This window comes from Drosophila innubila, assembly GCF_004354385.1.
Source record: "Drosophila innubila isolate TH190305 chromosome 3L unlocalized genomic scaffold, UK_Dinn_1.0 0_D_3L, whole genome shotgun sequence".
Lineage (NCBI taxonomy): Eukaryota > Metazoa > Arthropoda > Insecta > Diptera > Drosophilidae > Drosophila > Drosophila innubila.
This window is the reverse complement of record NW_022995376.1, coordinates 7,977,289-7,998,167: the sequence shown is the minus strand read 5'-3', so window position 1 is coordinate 7,998,167 and position 20,879 is coordinate 7,977,289. Positions and strand designations below refer to the sequence as shown.

Sequence of the window (20,879 nt, the reverse complement as noted above, 5' to 3'; positions counted from 1 at the left end):
TGACTAAATCTAAAGTGTTTATTTAATAGTCCATGCATTGAAAGATATCTCAAAAGCTGAGCAACTTGTAGTTTTGCTTTCATGCACTTCACGTGCCAACATGTTGAGTAATTATAGTCTTAAAAGATGATCTGCTGCCTAGGCTAATGGCTGGCATAGATATTGCACATGCATGGCCATACATATATGTCCATCTGCCATAATCTTCCTATGTATATATGCACTCTGTGCTGTTTTCTGACCCAGTTAACGTTTGTAAGTGCACTTGGTGCTGGTCATCAACCACAGTATATGGTTTGTGGAGGGGTTAACACTCAATTTACAAACAGTCCGAGCCGCCAACGCGCACAAACATAGCTTGCAGAGCAAAAAAATTCGTTTGAATAATAAAAAACAGAGGAATATGTGTAAAAACTTTATATATATAAATATTCTAAAAGAGTTTTCGCTATAGTATATGGCCAAAATGTTGAAATGGCTGAACAGGTTGTTGAGTTCAAGCTGCTTAAAGCCAAACCAGCCAAGGAAATTCCAAAGACAAAGCCAGAGAGAGAAAAGAGAGAAAGGCATAGGCGGAGGGGGAGGCATAAGGATGTGCGATTGCCGCAGAGACACAAGAAAAAAAAAACGAAAACAAAACACAACAAGGATACGCTTGTTAGCAACGGAAGTGGCAACTGAAGACAATTCTTGGCCATCATTGTTGTTGTTGTAACAATTTGTAATTAAAACGTTTAATGCGACTTTTGTTCCCCTTATTCCCCTCCGTTCTCACCCATTAATTAGGTCACGTGAAATGTATTTTAGCGCTTATTCAAATTGTTGGAAGATGTTGCCTTCAGTGTTTGGCTTTAGATGCACCCTTAGGCACTTAATTGACTAGCATTATTGTTGCAACTGCAGCTGCAGAACACGGCAACAACTCAATTAGTTTGGAAGAAGCAGCAACAGCTAGAGGGGCGTAGGAGGGGAAAGGAGTAGGTAGCTTTGCAGCACTTTTCGCACTGCATAATTTGTAGGTCAGTTTAGCATAGAATCCTCTCAACTATAAATTGCACTCAAATGCAATTAGAAAAAGAGTTTCGTTTACATAGTCTTACTAAGACTGCTGCTACTGTTAATGTAATGTAGACAGCATTTAGCCATGGCCCAAAGGGGAAAAGGTGTGTGTATTCAGGCCTGAACATGAGACGTTTCCCCTGAGAAATAGCCTAATCAGTTTACTGTACGAGATCAAGTTGCCACAGGTAAGCTTAGGATTTAAACATAAATTAAGTCAAGTACTTGGTAAATGTTTGGCGTATGATAAATTCTAAACTCTAACAAAGCAATAAAAGTAGAGTAAACTTTTTATAAAAAGGCTTAGAAAGGTTTATTGTTCAAACCAAATAGACTTTTATCCCTTAAATTAAATACAATTCACGACTCTAACTTGTATTTGCTTATTTATTATAAAATATATTGTAGTGACTTCACCTATGAGTTACAGGGTATATTTGTGACTTTATCAACAGCAAATATTCAACATTTTCATGCCCACTTGCCTCTGTCTTCCCCTTCCACTGCCTCCGCCTGCTTCCAAAAGCGCTCCTTGCCATTAGGGCTAAAATGTCTGGCCAACTTGGCGGCGCACCAAAAACAAAACGAAGCGTGCAAAATTCAATTTTCCCAAATTCTCTATCTCTGTCTCTCACTCAGTTGCCACGCCCACCTACCGGAGCAGAGTTCGCTTTATTTTCGCTCAACTTTTGCAGTTAAGTTGTACAACAACAACACAAATATAGAAATTCTGGTTAAACTTTCATGTAAGAGTGTGTGTGTGTAAGGAAGAAATTGTGATTCCATTAGGAAAACGTCTGTGACTCGCATTCAAGTTTTGGTGACATTTATATAGTCCGCAGTAAATACACATTGAAATATCGAATTTTCTATATAAGCAAAATTTGCAAAATAAGTGACCAAAATATTGAATTTTTTAAATAATTAAAATGTTGATACAAAATCAATAAGCACGCCAAATAATGATCAAAATGGTATTCAAATGGTTTTGGCAAAGTTATGGGAGATTGATGTTTTTGATAAAGTGTCAAGGTAAACTTATGGAAAAATATGACAGTGAAGACCAAAATATTGAATTTTTTTAATAATTAAAATTTTGATGCAGAATCAATAAACACGCCAAATAATGATCAAAATGGTATTCCGCATGAAAATCGGTTAAGTTTTGGCAAAGTTATGGGAGATTGATGTTTTTGATAAAGTGTCAAGGGGAAGGTATGGAAAAATATGACAGTGAAGACCAAAATATTGAATTTTTTAAATAATTAAAATTTTAATGCAGAATCAATATAGAGGTCAAATAATGATCAAAATGGTAATCCGCATGAAAATCGGTTAAGTTTTGGCAAAGTTATGGCAGATTGATGTTTTTGATAAAGTGTCAAGGGGTAGGTATGGAAAAATATGACAGTGATGACCAAAAAATCGAATTTTCTAAATAATTAAAATTTTGATGCAGAATCAATATAGAGGTCAAATAATGATCAAAATGGTAATCCGCATGAAAATCGGTTAAGTTTTGGCAAAGTTATGGGAGATTGATGTTTTTGATAAAGTGTCAAGGGGAAGGTATGGAAAAATGTGACAGTGAAGACCAAAATATTGAATTTTTTAAATAATTAAAATTTTAATGCAGAATCAATATAGAGGTCAAATAATGATCAAAATGGTAATCCGCATGAAAATCGGTTAAGTTTTGGCAAAGTTATGGCAGATTGATGTTTTTGATAAAGTGTCAAGGGGAAGGTATGGAAAAATATGACAGTGAAGACCAAAATATTGAATTTTTTAAACAATTAAAATTTTAATGCAGAATCAATATAGAGGTCAAATAATGATCAAAATGGTATTCCGCATGAAAATCGGTTAAGTTTTGGCAAAGTTATGGCAGATTGATGTTTTTGATAAAGTGTCAAGGGGTAGGTATGGAAAAATATGACAGTGATGACCAAAAAATCGAATTTTCTAAATAATTAAAATTTTGATGCAGAATCAATATAGAGGTCAAATAATGATCAAAATGGTAATCCGCATGAAAATCGGTTAAGTTTTGGCAAAGTTATGGGAGATTGATGTTTTTGATAAAGTGTCAAGGAGTAGGTATGGAAAAATGTGACAGTGAAGACCAAAATATTGAATTTTTTTAATAATTAAAATTTTGATGCAGAATTAATATATAGGCCAAATAATGATCAAAATGGTAATCCGCATGAAAATCGGTTAAGTTTTGGCAAAGTTATGGGAGATTGATGTTTTTGATAAAGTGTCAAGGAGTAGATATGGAAAAATATGACAGTGAAGACCAAAATATTGAATTTTTTTAATAATTAAAATTTTGATGCAGAATCAATATATAGGTCAAATAATGATCAAAATGGTAATCCGCATGAAAATCGGTTAAGTTTTGGCAAAGTTATGGCAGATTGATGTTTTTGATAAAGTGTCAAGGGGAAGGTATGGAAAAATATGACAGTGAAGACCAAAATATTGAATTTTTTAAATAATTAAAATTTTAATGCAGAATCAATATAGAGGTCAAATAATGATCAAAATGGTATTCCGCATGAAAATCGGTTAAGTTTTGGCAAAGTTATGTGAGATTGATGTTTTTGATAAAGTGTCAAGGTAAACTTATGGAAAAATATGACAGTGAAGACCAAAATATTGAATTTTTTTAATAATTAAAATTTTGATGCAGAATCAATAAACACGCCAAATAATGATCAAAATGGTATTCCGCATGAAAATCGGTTAAGTTTTGGCAAAGTTATGGGAGATTGATGTTTTTGATAAAGTGTCAAGGGGTAGGTATGGAAAAATATGACAGTGATGACCAAAAAATCGAATTTTCTAAATAATTAAAATTTTGATGCAGAATCAATATAGAGGTCAAATAATGATCAAAATGGTAATCCGCATGAAAATCGGTTAAGTTTTGGCAAAGTTATGGGAGATTGATGTTTTTGATAAAGTGTCAAGGAGTAGGTATGGAAAAATGTGACAGTGAAGACCAAAATATTGAATTTTTTTAATAATTAAAATTTTGATGCAGAATCAATATATAGGCCAAATAATGATCAAAATGGTATTCCGCATGAAAATCGGTTAAGTTTTGGCAAAGTTATGGCAGATTGATGTTTTTGATAAAGTGTCAAGGGGTAGGTATGGAAAAATATGACAGTGGAGACCAAAATATTGAATTTTTTAAATAATTAAAATTTTGATGCAGAATCAATATAGAGGTCAAATAATGATCAAAATGGTATTCCGCATGAAAATCGGTTAAGTTTTGGCAAAGTTATGGGAGATTGATGTTTTTGATAAAGTGTCAAGGGGTAGGTATGGAAAAATATGACAGTGAAGACCAAAATATTGAATTTTTTAAATAATTAAAATTTTAATGCAGAATCAATATAGAGGTCAAATAATGATCAAAATGGTATTCCGCATGAAAATCGGTTAAGTTTTGGCAAAGTTATGGCAGATTGATGTTTTTGATAAAGTGTCAAGGGGTAGGTATGGAAAAATATGACAGTGATGACCAAAAAATCGAATTTTCTAAATAATTAAAATTTTGATGCAGAATCAATATAGAGGTCAAATAATGATCAAAATGTTAATCCGCATGAAAATCGGTTAAGTTTTGGCAAAGTTACGGCAGATTGATGTTTTTGATAAAGTGTCAAGGGGTAGGTATGGAAAAATATGACAGTGATGACCAAAAAATCGAATTTTCTAAATAATTAAAATTTTGATGCAGAATCAATATAGAGGTCAAATAATGATCAAAATGGTAATCCGCATGAAAATCGGTTAAGTTTTGGCAAAGTTATGGGAGATTGATGTTTTTGATAAAGTGTCAAGGAGTAGGTATGGAAAAATATGACAGTGAAGACCAAAATATTGAATTTTTTTAATAATTAAAATTTTGATGCAAAATCAATAAGCACGCCAAATAATGATCAAAATGGTATTCCGCATGAAAATCGGTTAAGTTTTGGCAAAGTTATGGGAGATTGATGTTTTTGATAAAGTGTCAAGGGGTAGGTATGGAAAAATATGCCAGTGTTAACAAAAAAATTGAATTTTTAAAACAATTAAAATTTTGATGTAGAATCAATAAAGAGGTCAAATAATGATGAAAATGGTATTCCGCATGAAAATCGGTTAAGTTTTGGCAAAGTTATAAAAGTTCGAAATTTTTGATAAAGTGGCAAGGGAAAGGTATAGAAAAATATGACAGTTATGATAAAAAATCGAATTTTCTGAATAATTAAATTATTGATTCAGGATCAATATAGAGGGCAAATAATGATCAAAATGGTATTCCGCATGAAAATCGGTTAAGTTTTCGCAAAGTTATGACATTTTGAAGTTTTTGATAAAGCATACTTTTAGACTAGCAACTCACACACACACCCTCACACCCCAGACGAACACCCACTCAGATGGAATAAATATATAAATCCACAATTGAATGGATCGAATATATTTTGAAGAGTTTTGCATTTTAAATTCAATTGACATGCATCGCATAGATATTTTGCTTGGCCTATTAAATCAATTAAATGCCATGAATATTTCAATATTGCAATATTGTTTCGAGTGCAATAATGCTAAATTGAAGTATTGTTTGGAATGTGGTTAGAAGGGCTTAGCCCACACAGAGTCTGACAACTGCAATAGCAGCTCACTCAAACTAATCAGTTGTTTCAATATTTGCCCAAGGTTCGAGGCATTCAGACGTAGGAATAACTGTCTGAGGGCGGGCACGACAGGAAACGGAAACGGAGCGACGAACGGAAGCGCAGCGTGCAACCAGATATGAACTGAATTGTATTCCATACCATAGACTATATATATAGTTAAGGGTAGGCTTGGCTACGACTCAATGGCTAAGTTTACGCTAATTGATTTTCTCACACTCTGTGCTAAAAATATACGCCCTTTCAGCTATTCAAGTATGATTTTTCCTTTGCAATTTTAATGGCTTATCGCTGTTGTTTTTGTTTTACTCCTGTTCCTTGTCTGGTTTTCCTTTTCCTGTTCTTTGCTTGCTGTTGATTTAAATGGACTCGCATAAAATGCGGCTAATTAAAACTTATGAAGCCCAACGTTCACGAAAAGAAAAAAAAAACAGAAAAACACATTGAAATGCACAAAAAGAGCTGTGAGAGAAGTGTATGCATTAAAAGTCAAATTCATTTAGCTGAAAAACTTATTGAATTTTCATGAACCTGTCTACAAAGAAAAACACCCAAAAAACAGGCAATGAAACTTGAGCTAAAACAAAGCTGAATAAGAACTCAAAACATAGAGGACTAAAGCATTGGGCAATCGCAAAAGTGCCAAAAAGGAAAGTCAAACAAAGAAGAAAAACTCTTGAATTCTACGGGAAACAAAGTTTTTCATTTGTTTTCATTGCAGTTGAAAGGTTTCCTTGCAGCTTAATTTAAGTTAATTTCTTGACGAAAATGTAACGACAATTAAAAAGAAAAATATCAAAATGTAAATGAGAAAAATTAACAAAATGATCTTAAAAGAATATTTAGAAACTTTTTCAATACGATGCTGCTGTCATATACAAATTATTTCAATCTAAGTGCGTTGTAAGCCACTGTCAATAGATGGCGCCTTAGGCATGTTAAAGAGGCTTTTCATTTATATTTATTTTGGCCGCGCAAATAAAATGTACATCATGTTGTTATTAACTTAACTCAGACGCGGCTGTGCAAATGAGCAATAATAAAGCCAAAACTCTTGGCTGTTAATGTTTGCGCATTGAAATGAAAACAGCCAACGTCCAGGAGTACACACACACACACACACACACACGCGGACACACACGGACATGAAGGAAAAACAAGCAGCCGAAAGGCAAAGAAGTGAAATGAAAAAAAATGAATTCATAAATTGGGACAGTGAAAAAGTTTTGAAAGCTGTGGGCGTGAACGCGACTTGGTTAGGGCTTAACCACTCTTGGGATGCGGACGCCCCTCTGGGCATGGTCCAGTAGCTTTTTAGCCTGGCCATAAAGCATAATCAAGTTGCAGTGACGAGTTGCCCGCATAAGCCAAAATAAGCGTTAAGAGGCAGAGAAACTTCCCCAACCCCTCCAGTCAGTCTCCTCGTCAGGATTCACAAGACGACGGCAATCCTTGATTTTAATTTTATTTTTAATGTTTATTACAAAATGGTTGCATTTAAAAGCATCCGCTTTGCAGTTGAAATGTAAACGTTTTCGGATATGGATTCGGTTTAGCCTCGTGTGTGGCATCTCGTTTCGGCTGCCGACTATCCATTTACATAAACAAACAGCTACACAGTGCCCCTTGGCAGTAGCTGCCCCAACAGCTCCAGGAAGGGGCATAGGAAGAGGGAGTGGCAGACGGAGGGACCTGTCATGTACTCGACGCTATTTGTGTAGATTATAATGCGTATACAAATTGCGGGCGTGCATAAATATCAAATACTTACGAGCTTGGCCATAAAAATCAATTCAAAGTGGCCAACAAAATGTGCTCGAACTTTTAGTCTCACACTGCCGAGACGGACAACTAGTTGAAGTGACTTTTTTTTTTTTCTTTTGTTTATTTGCATTTCCTGCCACACAGCGGAAGTTCACATCTCAGTCAGTCAGTCAGGCAGCTGGAGAGTTTTGGCAGGGGAACGTTCATTAACTGAGGCGCCCATGTGCCACAGAGTTATTTATTTTATGGCTTCCATGTGCCCCCTGCCACAATCACAATTGCCAAAGACTTGGGCGCCCAATGTTAAGAGTTTTTCTTCTTGATTTTTTCATGTGCCTCGAGATCATTAAAGCTTGTTCCCATGGTGTTGGACCGCTTTAATGGAGTGCCCAGTAGTTACTTTGATTTTAATGCATACTTTCGTAGTTTTCTTCTAAAGAATTTGGCGCCCAACGTGTTCAACATTTTGCCTAAACATCACAAGTTTTTCCCAGTCGTTAAAAGCATCATTAAAAATATTCTAAATATATGTTTGCGGCCGATGATATCAACATTGTTTATAAATCGGCGCGTTTAACGAAATAAAACACACAAATTTAAATTCAAATGTGAATGTTGACAATAAAATTGGCAAATGTAGCATTAAAATTGTTTTCAAAATTTAAAATACGAGATATATGATGGAATTTTAAAAAATTACTAACCGCTGCATTATTAATTTAAAGATATTTAATTTTAAGTCATGCAATTTCGTCACTTTCTATTTTCTATTTGTAATAAATGCACAACTATTTGTCGTTTGGTTTTTTGGCAAGGCAACAAGGAAAATGTCTAGAGAAACCACAGCAATACTTATATACTTATGCGACATATACAGATATAACATATATGCTTCTATATCGCTTGTATAGATAAGCCTAAAGCATTTTCACCATAATTCAGCTGGTTAATTGGCTCACACTCTCGCAAAGTGTTTGCTTCTGTTTCTCTTAGTTTTCGCTTTTAATTTTTGGCTAATAGAATTAACATACCCTAACAGCGAGTATTATGCACATGTCAAGAGCTATGTAATGCAGAAACTCAAAATAATAATAGAAATTTGTGGTTATTTAATTTGATTTATTTAGCTTTTATTTTGAATGAAACCAATTTATCTTTTAAATATATATAGATACTTTGTAAATTCACTGGCTCATAAATAACTAGATTGCTTACAGTATATATTTTTTATAAATGATTTCCTAGAGTATTAAATCATCGTGTATCTTTACTTTTTGTTATATATTTTTCTGTGTGCGTAAAATAAGAAGCGTGCCAATTTTCTTGGCAATTTTCCTAGGCTTTTTTCTTGGGGCTTTATTTTTAACAACGAAATTAGTCATCTGCCAGAAAGAAAACAATTTGAGTACGAGAATATTTCGGAATTAGTTTCATTGAATTTCAATTTAGTAAAAAAAAAGGCCGACCACTTGTTGCAACAGCATAAGTTGAGACATAGCTTTCATCTAATTGTTTATTAATTGTTTCTTTGGCAGGCTGACAAACCCGCAGCATTTGTTATGATTTGAAGGTTGAAACTAAACTAAAGGTGACAGTAAATTATGTCACATAGTGAGTGTATATGTGATCTGTATACTTTGTCATTTTTCTTAGAGTCCATGAGCTAATTTATGAATGTCGCCAACATCAAATAGGATTTTCTTTATGTCATAGTTCGCTTAGAAGTTCTTGATTTATGGACAGGCAATTTAATTAGCTGCTTATGAAATGTAGGTTAAGCGTTTTAGCATTTATTTTGTTTTGTTATTTTTCTGTATATTTCGCTTTTATTTATTTAATTGTTCATGCCAAGTGTTGACAATTTAAAATGGGCTCACTAAACGATCGACTGACACGACACGCGAATCGATTGGCGAAAGCTTTGGCTTATTTCGAATTCCAACAACGTTCTGTCTTCTTCGGTTGGCCAATTATTTATGCTATTGTTATTGTTGTTGTTCTACAACAGTTTTTATGACGAAATTCCTTGTCACCTCAGAGAGAAATATGTGTGAAAAATGCATTAAAATATGTGCAATTCTCTGACAGACATTCCAACAAATGTCAAAATTGTCAAGTGCACGAGACAAAAAGCAGATGGACATAAAAAACCAGATCATATCGAAATGATTGATGCGCTACAAGATAATTGGCAGATGGATAGGCTTTTCAGTCTTAAAGTGAACAACTTTTCACACAAAGGGAGCTTTATTTAATCAATAAAGTTGCTGTTAAGATTATTAAATGGCATACAACTTCAGTACGATATGCCCCATACATTTAAATGTAGCGCACAAAAAGAGTCTGGAAATTCAGGCGTAAATGTTTTGCATAATAACGAATATATAAACCAGATACACTATAAAAAATATGGCGGATAACCATGCAACATTTTCTTTGTATTGAATAAAACAAATTAAATTGCTTTTGTAGAATTGAATTTAGCAGAAAAAGCGATAATAAAATGTGCATGTTAAATATTTATAGCATTTCATTTGCTATTTGTGCAATTAACAAAATGCAATCTTAATTATTTAACCGCTCACAAACGAATCAGAGAAATGGAACTAATAAAATGTAGCATATAATTTCGTTAAACATCATTAAAATCATTTGCATTAAATAAATATTTATATTTTAATAATGTCACACACAATTGAAAGCTCCAGCCAAGGCAATGGCAATTAATATTTCAGATAAAATTTGACAGTTTGCAAATGGAACACATTATATATACATATGTGGAGTATATAAATAAATATAACAGATTGCCCAGACTGCGCAACATGAAACAGAAGAACAATTTCAAGTTCATCGTATTTTTTTTTTTCAACACACAAAATCCATATAAAAATAGAAGCCTAAAAGGTCAGTGGAGGGGGGGCGGTAAGGCCGGGTGGAGTGTGCCCTGGGAGCAACTGAAATTGAATTCAAATTCGTGAACGTGCCGACTCATGTGTGGCAAGCAGTTGAGAGAATAAATGTCCTGGCTGAAGAAAAGGCTGGCGGGGAGACAACTGTACAACGGCACTGTATTGTGGCTTTGGGATTGGGATTTCAAATGCACATGCATACACAGAATGTCTCAGTTGCATTGCGGCCGAGTTGAAATAGAAAAGAAGTAAAACTAACAAGTTATTTCATGCCACAATGCAATGGCAACTAGGGAACTCATACTGCTACACAATGGCACACGACACAGAGTATATAAAAAAAGATAGACAGCAGAGAGAACTAATAGAGAAGCACACTAAACGATAGACAACCCACTCACTCAGTAAACTCATCTCTTAACGAAGATCATCATGATGAATGGCATTGGGGGCTGGGCCCAGGTCATCGAAATGTATATAAAAACAAAACAGCAAAACGGCCAAAAACAAATCGATAGACTAATAGACTCAAATACTCATAGTCATAGTCATACTCATACTATATATAGGAAATCAGTCGACGTACTCATAAATATATTGGGGGAAAAATGCATTCGAAAATGCTTTTTCGTTTTATTGGCTGCTCATGACCTGCGGCAATAAAAATTGATGTGGCTGGGCTGGGCTAAACGACAGCGACAGCGACGTCGACGGCACTACTTGTGATTTATATGTGCACCAGTTGGCAACATGTTGCCAGCAATAAGCTGCTGCAATATACAAGTTTGGACTGGCTGTTGTCAACATAGCTGCTATTTAAAAATATATTTCGTACCACCATTATTGTAGTATATTATAATAAATTAGAATTCTTAATTATTTATTGAGTAAAATATATTACAGTTCTAGTTATAGTATTATACATTCCTTTCTAAAATTCTTAGCAACCACATATTTGTCATTGCTTGACCTCTAAATTGATTCAACATCTAAATTTTAATCATTAGCTGATCCTAAAATCTTTAATAATCTTACATTTTTTCAGCTTTACCCGTTAACATATTTTTCATTACGTCAAACTCTCATAGCTTAGTCAATACTTTACAGATTTCGATAAACATTGTCATTTTATGCACCATTTGACCTCTAAATTGGTTTTCCAGCAAAAATTAATTCCATTTCCTAACTCTTCCTTTTTATTATTTTTGCATTCCTAGAATTTACATTTAAAACGAAGATGTTGCTATTACTTCCAATCTCCATTTTCTTTTATTTATATATGCCAATCGACAACATATTGCCAGCAACATGCTGCTGCAACATTTAAGCTAAACGCTTCGTTTGTTTGCTGTTGCTGACAGTTCACGTTGTTGCTGTTGCTGCTGCTGCTGCGTCTAATCTCCACAAGATGAAGCGTTGGCCATATGGAAAAATATTTTCAAAAAGATTGCCAAATGCTGATTAGCTGAAAGCGGCACACGACTCACAACAGCGACTGCCATTTGAAATTGATTAGAGCAGCATTTGAAGGGGAAGACGAGAGGAGAGAGAGAGAGAGAATTCGTATTATGACAGCGACTGTAGATAAGCAGAGCGATAGCGTCACAGCACATTAGGAGCAACCTACTTCCCTGCTTGCCACATAGATCAGCGCCTGATTTGTGTGCACTCCGCTCCTCTCTCTCTCTCCTCATCCCCTTCCCAGGGCAAACACTCCAGAAAGTAAACGCCAACACACAACACAATAAACTGCAGGAAATTCACGTTGAAATGTTGCAATTTTCAAGTGGAGTAGCATTTGCCCACCTTCGAGCTAGACAATTCGAGATGCAGCCGCTGCAAGATGCTTATCGGGGGCATTAGAGATGCAACAACAGCAGCGGCAACAATGCTTCCTCATGTTTAAGTTGCGCATGCGCTGCCCTTACTTTTAGTTGCCAGTTTTCTTCAGCTGCTTTCACATTAAGATTATGCACTATGATGCCCTACAGCTGAAAAGGTATATGAGATTTTTCACAACGTTTACACAACAAAAGATAAGACCTTGTGAAAAGGCAGGAACGAAAAGAGTTCCAAGTGAGACCTAAGAGATAAAACTAAAGAGAGTTTAGAGCAGAGATAGAATTTTAAGGAGAAGGAACAAAAGTTTTGAGTAAATATTCGGACACAATTAAGTAAGTTATAAAGCGCTTTAAGCTTTATACACAGCTTAACTGAACAGATAAAAAAGAAAGTTAAAGTCTAGTATCTATAAAGTTTATAGCAGTCGATTTAAATTTATTATTTAAAATGTATAACATTTTATTTATAAAAACCCTTGCTTTAATAAGCATAAAACAGAACCTAATATTAATTACTATATGGGTTTTTAATGAAAAAAATATATGTAACTAATTTATAATAAAAACTAAAATGAAAAATAATAAATCAAGTAATTTAAGCAAAAAGTATACATAACTTTAAATTATAAAATAATATGAAGAAAATAATTAAGCAATTTAAAAAAATCTCTGGTTTTTTAAAAATTAATGTTTGATCAAATAGTTGTTGTAAGACTTGAATGTTGTTAATATACAATAGATTTTAGTCAACTCTCTTACTAGTTGGTTGCTCGTCTTTTTTTCTCATTTATAATATCTGTGCCGCTTAGAATATGCAACATTCTTTTGTTCTATTCAGCCAAGGCTGACTTACTAGACTCGACTAGTTGACTGACTTTGTTAACTTCCTTGCCACGACTTTGAGTTTGGCATTGTTCCGGACTGCTTGACGCAAATGGGCAGCTTCAGTGGGGCAAAATGCTGTTGTTGTTGTTGCTGGTGCTGTTGCACTTGTTATGATTATGAAATGCGAAACTTGAACTGAAGAACAAGTGAAGCTCAGCTCAGCTCAGTTTAATGCAACATAAGCAAGCTCATCATCAGCATCATGATAATGATAATAAATGTATTTGTTATTGTTAGCATTTGCCATTGCTTTTGACAAAAGATAACAAACCTCTCAGAATGCAGCTAATGAGACAAGCCGCTGACGGAAGCGAATGTTCAGATTACACTCATGGTCAGACATTGAATTGGAGACGAGTTGGGAGTCATCTTAGGCGATCCTCCAAGTGGCATTGTAATTGTCAAGCTCAAGCTCAAGTTTTGTTGTTACTTTGAGATGCAAAGTAAATGCAAGTGCAATTACAACTGCAACTGCAACTGCAACTGCAACTGAATTGCCAACTAAATCGGAATCTGCACGCTTTCGCATTATAAAGACATTAGGTATTCAAAACATTTTCTTTGGATGCTCTTGCTTTGCCCCCTTCTCTCTTTTCCTTTGGCACTCAGAGTTGTTCTCAGGCAACTCATTAATTCAATTGCGTTGCATTTTCGTAGAAATTGCCGCCTGTGTGTCGACTTATGCAAATTTGCATAACCGTTGAGCGCAACGGGAGGATGCAATACACAGGTGAGGTGCATTCCCTCCCTCTATCTCTCTCTGAAATACCGCTAAGAGCCATGTTGGCCACTTTGAGCGTGTAACTAATTGCTTTTGCAGTTGCCATTGAAATTTGCAACACAGCGCTGCAAGGAGCCAAGGCAGGCAACAGGCTCAGACAGCAATCAAATTCAATCAATTTAATCAAGCAGAACACACACGCACAGAGAGAGCCAACACCGCACACAGGGCGTATGCGCAATGTGGCAGCTGGCTGTGGCGCCTCGTGTTAATTTTAACACGTTACGCACGTAAAACGCACAAGCGATGCTAAAAATACCTATCATGTATATGTATACAGTAAATGTACTTTTATATAGCTGCCATAATATCGAGTAACAAACGATGCCAACACACACACACACACACACACACACATCAACAAATAAATATAAAGAAAACACACACTTAAACACGCACAAACATTTGATACACATGCATAACTAGAGAAATAAACTTGACTAAAAGGATGTTGATATAGTAGGGGGTAGGACACAGGGAAGGCTGGGAGCTCTGTCAGATCTGGGTCTAGGTCTGGGTCGGGGCTGCATAATAATGGCAGCCATAAAGCAACAGCGAAACGTGCGAATAACACGTACAAATGAACAGTTGTAGGGACAAAACACAACAAGCAACGGGATTGGGCTAGTTAGTTGTATTAACTATTGTGTGCTTGAAAACAAAATCGCTATAATTTCACAAAAAAATAAATAAATAAATAAAAAACTTAACGATCGAAAATTAAACTTAATTAATTAAAGACTTAAACTAATTTTCGGAATCAACAATTTTGACACGATAATTATCAAATTTATTGACATGACTTATCAGTTATGTTGTACAGTCTATGCATGTTTTGATTACACGATAACTTTGGTAACACAAATAAACAATGAATTGATGTGACCTGTCAGTTAAGCTGTCAATTCAAATCAATTTTTGAATGCGCTATAATTTAACAAAAAAAAATAAAAATGTGTTGTGTGTGACGTTTTATTTTCAATTGAATTCGGCATTTCAATAGCGCCAGCAAAGTTCAATAACTTATTGACAGAAGCAGCGATTTTAATGTTAATTTTATTCGATTTATTTATTTATTTATTTATTTATGTATGTATTTAACGATTTTAGTAAAGTTAAGTTTCGACAATAAAATCTATCGATTTATTAATTTATTTATTTGTGCACGACTAAAAGCAGTCGGTAAAGATAAAATTACAAAGTATAAAAATTAAAGTAAAAATTAAAAATAAAATTAATATTAAACATAAATTATGAACTGTAAAAAAAATTAAAATTAGATCTGGGGTATGCAAAAATGATAAATGATCCAACATTTGCTGCACGGATTGGGGAAAAGCCAGAAAAGCCCAATCAGATCAATTAAAATTATTGTTTATATTAATAAAAGTATAAATATTAGACAAGTACAATGTAATATAACAAGTTATTAGGTTAGTAAGTTATTAGTATAGTCAGGCTCATTTCCATTTTCTTACTTCTGATTGCGAATTGCATGCGAAAGAGTTTTACTTCAGCCGTTTCATTAGTTAAGTAAGCTTGAATTTCGGTTCATCTGTAGGGAGACAGCGCCAGAAATTTGCAATTCCCAAAAGGCGAAAGGCAGAAAGTCGATGGCGATGGCGATGGCGAATTCTTATGCTAAACACGCGCGTGTCTGACGAGCGATTTGCGAAAGCGTTTTTCTGCTGGATTCGCTGCTGTTGCTGTTGCTTATTTCACTTGATTCTTCTCTAAATGTGTGTGTGTGTGTGTTAAAAAGCACACAAAATAATAAAAGACATGCACATAAATAACATGAGGCCGCTTGAAGAGGGCTGCAAGAGCGAAGACGAAAAAAAGGCCAAACAAAACCAACATACAAAATAAAAATCAAATAAAGCAAAAGGCAACAAACAGCTGAAGCAACATTTCCATTCAAAACCAAAGTCAACGTGTGCAAAACGCCAACAAAAGTAGGCCCAAAACGAAAGGAAAGCAAAGGAAAGTAAAGTAATGCAATGCCAAAAGCAAAACAAAGTAAAGAGAAAAAAAGAGAAAAAAAAGAAAATTCACACACGCGCCACAATTCTTAAGCCATCGAAAGAAGCGTGAACTTGAATTGATTTGCTTAGAGACTTTTCTTTACATCCGACAACAAATGTTGTGGCATGTGGAGTCTGTTGTTGTTAATGTTGTTGTTGTTACTCTGTCTGCCCCTTGACAACAGTAAAAACGACGTCATAATTATAACGAGCCAGCAATTTGTATATTTTGGGCGCAGACAACAACGGGGCGTATGAGTAACCAGCATTTTTATAGCCACACAAAAGAGCGTTAAATTTAAAGTGTATTTGAAGAGAAAAAGGTTAAAATGCAACGGTAAAATGGCAAGCATTCACCAGAGGGAACACAGTGGGTTTGATATAGGGGGAGTTCACTGTGATAAGGAGCAACGTAACGAAGGGCGAAAAAAGATTTATGAAAAATTGGCTTTTGTTTGGCCAAGCGGGTCACAAACAAACAAGATAACACACACACCCATGTCACTGAGTGAGTGTGTGTAAGTGTGCGTGTGTGTGTGTGTGTGTGTGTAAACTGAAATGAATATGTAAAATTTATGACAAAATCGAGTTTTTGGCACACTGCAAAACACGTAAAAAACATTTTAATGCAGCTCAAACTTTAGAAATGAATTTCGATTGACTTTGAAACAATTGTAGAACTTACAAGAAATTTATTTGATTTATCTACTAACTACATATTAATTTTAAAAATTTAAAACTTCTTTTATAAATTTTTTGATGCATCATAAAGAGATTAAAGTTGATTAAGTAAAGGCTTGAAGAGAGATTTTCTTTTGTTTATCATTATTAGGATGATTTTTTCAAAATGTCAATTACAGAGTATCTAATCATGCTGTACACCATTCATTTAAATTAATTTTTTTAATATTTATTATATTACATTTTTTTACATAAATTTTATGTTGCTGCACGTTTCCACTTCCGTCGTTTATCAGTTTGTTTTTTATGCGTTTCGTGCCTAAAAAAAACAACTTAAATAAATAATTGAAACTACAAATCCAGCTTCTATGCACACCTCCCCCAACCACAGCCACGCCCACTGGCCTTGCTGACCAGCAAAACATAAAAATAAAACGAAAACGAAACAAGAAATCAAAACTGTGCCATAATTTTCAAATTTATCTGCGTTGACCGCAAATAAACAAAAAACTGTTGCCGCTGCCATTTTTGCGGCAGGCGAACATGGGTTAAATGGGTTAAAATGACAAACGAAACAGGCACAAACGCATAAAAACCGATAGAAAAAATAAAATAATCAATTTGAAATTAGAACAAGAAAAAGTGCATTTGTGTATCTAAACAATTTTGGAATTTGTTTGTTGTTGGCCTTTCATTGGCGTAATTATTGCACATTTCGAATTGAGAATTTTTTTCGAAATTGGCTTCGACTTTGGCTTTTAATGTTTTCCAGCCTTTATTACCCATGTGCACATTGTATTCAATTCCTCAATTCCTCATTGTTTATGTTTTGCATTTTAATGTTGCAAGCTAAACAGGCGGCGCCCGGCAGCTGCAGTTGCAACATGCCCCCCTCCCTGCCCCCGCTTCCTAAAAATCTAGCATCAAAGTCAAATTTTGTGTGAAATGCTTTCAGCTGTTGCCAAATCAAATAATCAACGGAAATGTTGAAATCCATTTGGCAAAACGACAAACAAAAGTTGGCAAAACTATAATAAAAAGCTTGTGGCAAGTGTTGTTGCAAGCAGCAAAATAGACAATCATTAGTTGTGATTTTAATTAGTTCTCTAATTGAATTTCGCAAGTTAAGTTCAAGTAAATAATTATTTTTCGCCCACATTTTGTGCAGATGTTAGTTAAATCCTTTAAAAAAAACTTTTAAGTCTGTTGAAGTCTGAAAGTTGTCTCGAATCTCAAATACTTTGGATCAAATAACTGCAACCAAGCGAAAGACACTTGCAAAAGTCGCGTGTAATCCGAACTCTTCGAGTTAAAACATCCTTATCCTTTGCTTTAGATGTCCCTCCCGCACACTTCACCTGGGATCAGAGGCTACGTGAGAGAAGTTCAAGTGAAACTTGTTGAAAAATTGCAAAACGTTAATCAAAGTTAAGCAGCGCGACGACAACGACAACGAAGACGACGACGTCAAAGTTAATTAAATTACAAAGTTATTTAATACTCTGGAATCGTTACCGTTAGCATCAGCAGGCAGCATCAGGGGCAACATCGGGAGCCAACAGGAGTTGCAGTGCCACGTTGTGGCACTTTGAACTTTTGCACCCTTTCGTCTCTTTGCCTCATTTGTTTTTTGAACTGTACATCGGGTTAAGGTGTCGACCAGAGAGACGAGAGAAGAGAGAAGAGAGAGAGGAGAGGAGAGACAAGAGCAGGTCAAATCCCCTCGCGAACGTGTGTCAGTTTTTAATGAAATGTAATTGAAATAAATTAAATTGCTCGCATTGCATATTTGGTTGCAGGACTCTTTGTAATTAAATGAAATGAGCTGGACATGAAGTGTATACTCCATTAAACATACAATAGACGAGATTGTCAAAAATTCCAACTGTTAACTTTATTTTATATATCGCCCAATCAATAATCTCTTTATAAAAGTTTCTCTTTATATAAGTTTCAAAGTACATAAGTTCAATAGACTTGCATTTGAATTAGTTTTAATTACTATAAAAAAGAGCTATTTTATTTGCTTTATATTTTTATTTTAACGCATTAGATATAATGTGAAATATTTAATTCAATTCGGTTGCATAGTTTGAGTTTATAAGATTATCATAAGATTATAACTTACAGAAAAGAAAATTGTTCACATGATAGTGTATTTTTTTTTTAAAGTGTCCTTAAGCGTCCAGCATTAACTCATTCCCATCATCATCTTTTTCATCGCTTTCCCATTCATCATCATCGTCAGCATCATCATCATCAAGTGTTGGCATTGCCAACATATTTAAATTATATTTTTCCTGATCTTCTTGCTCATCTGAATTCAAATCAACGTCCTGCTGATCTTGTTCATTTAAATTAAAACCATTTTCCTCCCGTTCTCCTTGCTCTTCAAAATTATAATCCACTTCCTGCTGATCTTCTTGCTCTTCAAAATTGAATTGAGTTTCCTCCTGATATTCTTGCTCTTCAAAATTAAAATCAACATCCTGCTGATCTTCTTGCTCTTCTAAATTATAATCCACTTCTTGCTGATCTCCTTGCTCTTCAAAATTATAATCAACTTCCTGCTGATCGTCTTGCTCACCCAGACTCCAATCAACTTCTTCCTGATCTGCTTGCTCTTCCAAACTAAAGCCCACTTCCTCCTTAAAATAATCACTTGAACTAGTGTTCTCGATTTGTGGCTCTCTGAGGAAGGCATTACTAAGCGCTGGAATAGTAAAAGTTAAGAAGTTTAATTATGTTTTCTTTGGAAATGAGAAGAATTAACTAACGTACCACCATTATTACTTGGTGACTCTTTAAATTCATAAATGTCCACATCGAAGACCTCATCCCGTGGCATTAAAGCTTCCAGATATGCAGGTTTCTTAGGTATGTTCACAGTGAGCACTATCAGTTGGAATATAAGTTAGTACATATATTAAGAATCATTTAAAAATGTACCCATGAATTCCGTGACATCTTCAGATTCAGTAAATAGCGAAGTAGTTGGCTCTGTCCGCAAATAGAATCCATTGATGGCCCTCTGGGTGTTGAGATGATGCTGCGCAAGACGTTCCCGCTCCGAGATGTAGTTCCTGTCGGTGAATATGTCCATCATGGTGTTCCTGTAGGTGTGCAGACTGGGATAAGGCGGCAGATATTTGGGTATATGATGACCACTACGCATGCCACGCTGCTGATTGATATCCAGCTGAGGACTCTTATGGATATCCTCATCGCGCAACTCCACCGCCAAGATATTCGTTATGTCCGGCTTCACCTGGTAATTGGCATTACGCAGAGTCTCCAAATCTTGGGCACGTATTCCAAGCAATCGAAATGTGCGTTCCACATCAAAATAACAGGGCACAGTTCGACCTGCATGACTGGCGGCATTCGAGATGCTCATTGCAATCTCAGTCACGTCTGCAAAGAATGAAAATATTGGAAATTATTGCAGAGCAAATGATTTCAGTACTGGCTGCAGTTACTCACTGGTGTGCATCAACATGACCAGCTTTTGACGCACCAATTGACTTGCCACCTCAGCGTCCCTTTCGGCCAGCATGTGGTCCACCACTTGACCCAACACTGCAGCATAGGGATTCATTGTGGGACTCATCAATATAGAAAATGTTCAATGACAGTCGATAACAGATTTGACAATGTTTTCAACTATGTTTGACAATATTGTCAAGGCTTTCTACTAATTAATTTTACTCCTGGCTGAACAGTTGATTAAAATTAAATTAAAATTATGCAAAATATATTTAATTAAAAATTTAAAAAAAAAATAGTTATCAGAAATCGAAACCAGCCGAATATCTTCCATAACTCAATATATTTTTGGGAGATTTTCGGTTACTTTCGTTTTATGTTTTCAAATTAATATATATATAAAATCGCGGATATCTTAAAGACAGAAATTCGACTTTAGTTTTCTAACTAGTTTTTTAATTTGCCACAGAAATCGATACCAGCCGAATATCTCCCAAAACTCAATCAATTTTCGGAAGATTTTCGGTTACTTTCGCTTTCTGTTTTCAAATTAATATATATTTAATAACGGATATCTTAAAGACAGAAATTCGACTTTAGTTTTCTAACTAGTTTTTTAATTTATCTCTCCGTTTCTCGAAATTTTTGTCAGTTAGCTGCTGCTGCCATAACTTTTTCCATCTAAAATGCTAAGCATATTCTTCTTGGATTTTCCATTTACATTGCAATATCCCCCACTT

At 34.9% G+C, this 20,879-nt stretch overlaps 2 protein-coding genes across 2 annotated transcripts in view; one reads left to right on the top strand and one right to left on the bottom strand.

Moving 5' to 3' along the window:
* LOC117788935 (trichohyalin) overlaps window positions 1-20,879 on the top strand; it is a 56,535-nt gene that overhangs the window by 12,381 nt on the left and 23,275 nt on the right. The window lies entirely within an intron of this gene.
* Window positions 18,824-20,266, bottom strand: LOC117788953 (transcription initiation factor TFIID subunit 8). Its single transcript, XM_034627910.1, has 4 exons — window positions 20,137-20,266; window positions 19,603-20,067; window positions 19,435-19,548; window positions 18,824-19,366 (listed from the first exon to the last, which is right to left on the bottom strand). Exons 1-4 carry the CDS (start codon window positions 20,261-20,263, stop codon window positions 18,831-18,833), a joined length of 1,242 nt encoding a protein of 413 aa, XP_034483801.1. The 5' UTR covers window positions 20,264-20,266; the 3' UTR covers window positions 18,824-18,830.

Bases quoted from the DNA above. Each gene is read 5' to 3' on its own strand.
- LOC117788953 (XM_034627910.1), bottom strand. From the start codon at position 20,263: ATGAGTCCCACAATGAATCCCTATGCTGCAGTGTTGGGTCAAGTGGTG. The intron at 20,068-20,136 runs GTGAGTAACTGC...CATTCTTTGCAG, and splicing joins GGTCATGTTGATGCACACCA to ACGTGACTGAGATTGCAATG. The intron at 19,367-19,434 runs GTACGTTAGTTA...TTACTATTCCAG, and splicing joins GTCACCAAGTAATAATGGTG to CGCTTAGTAATGCCTTCCTC.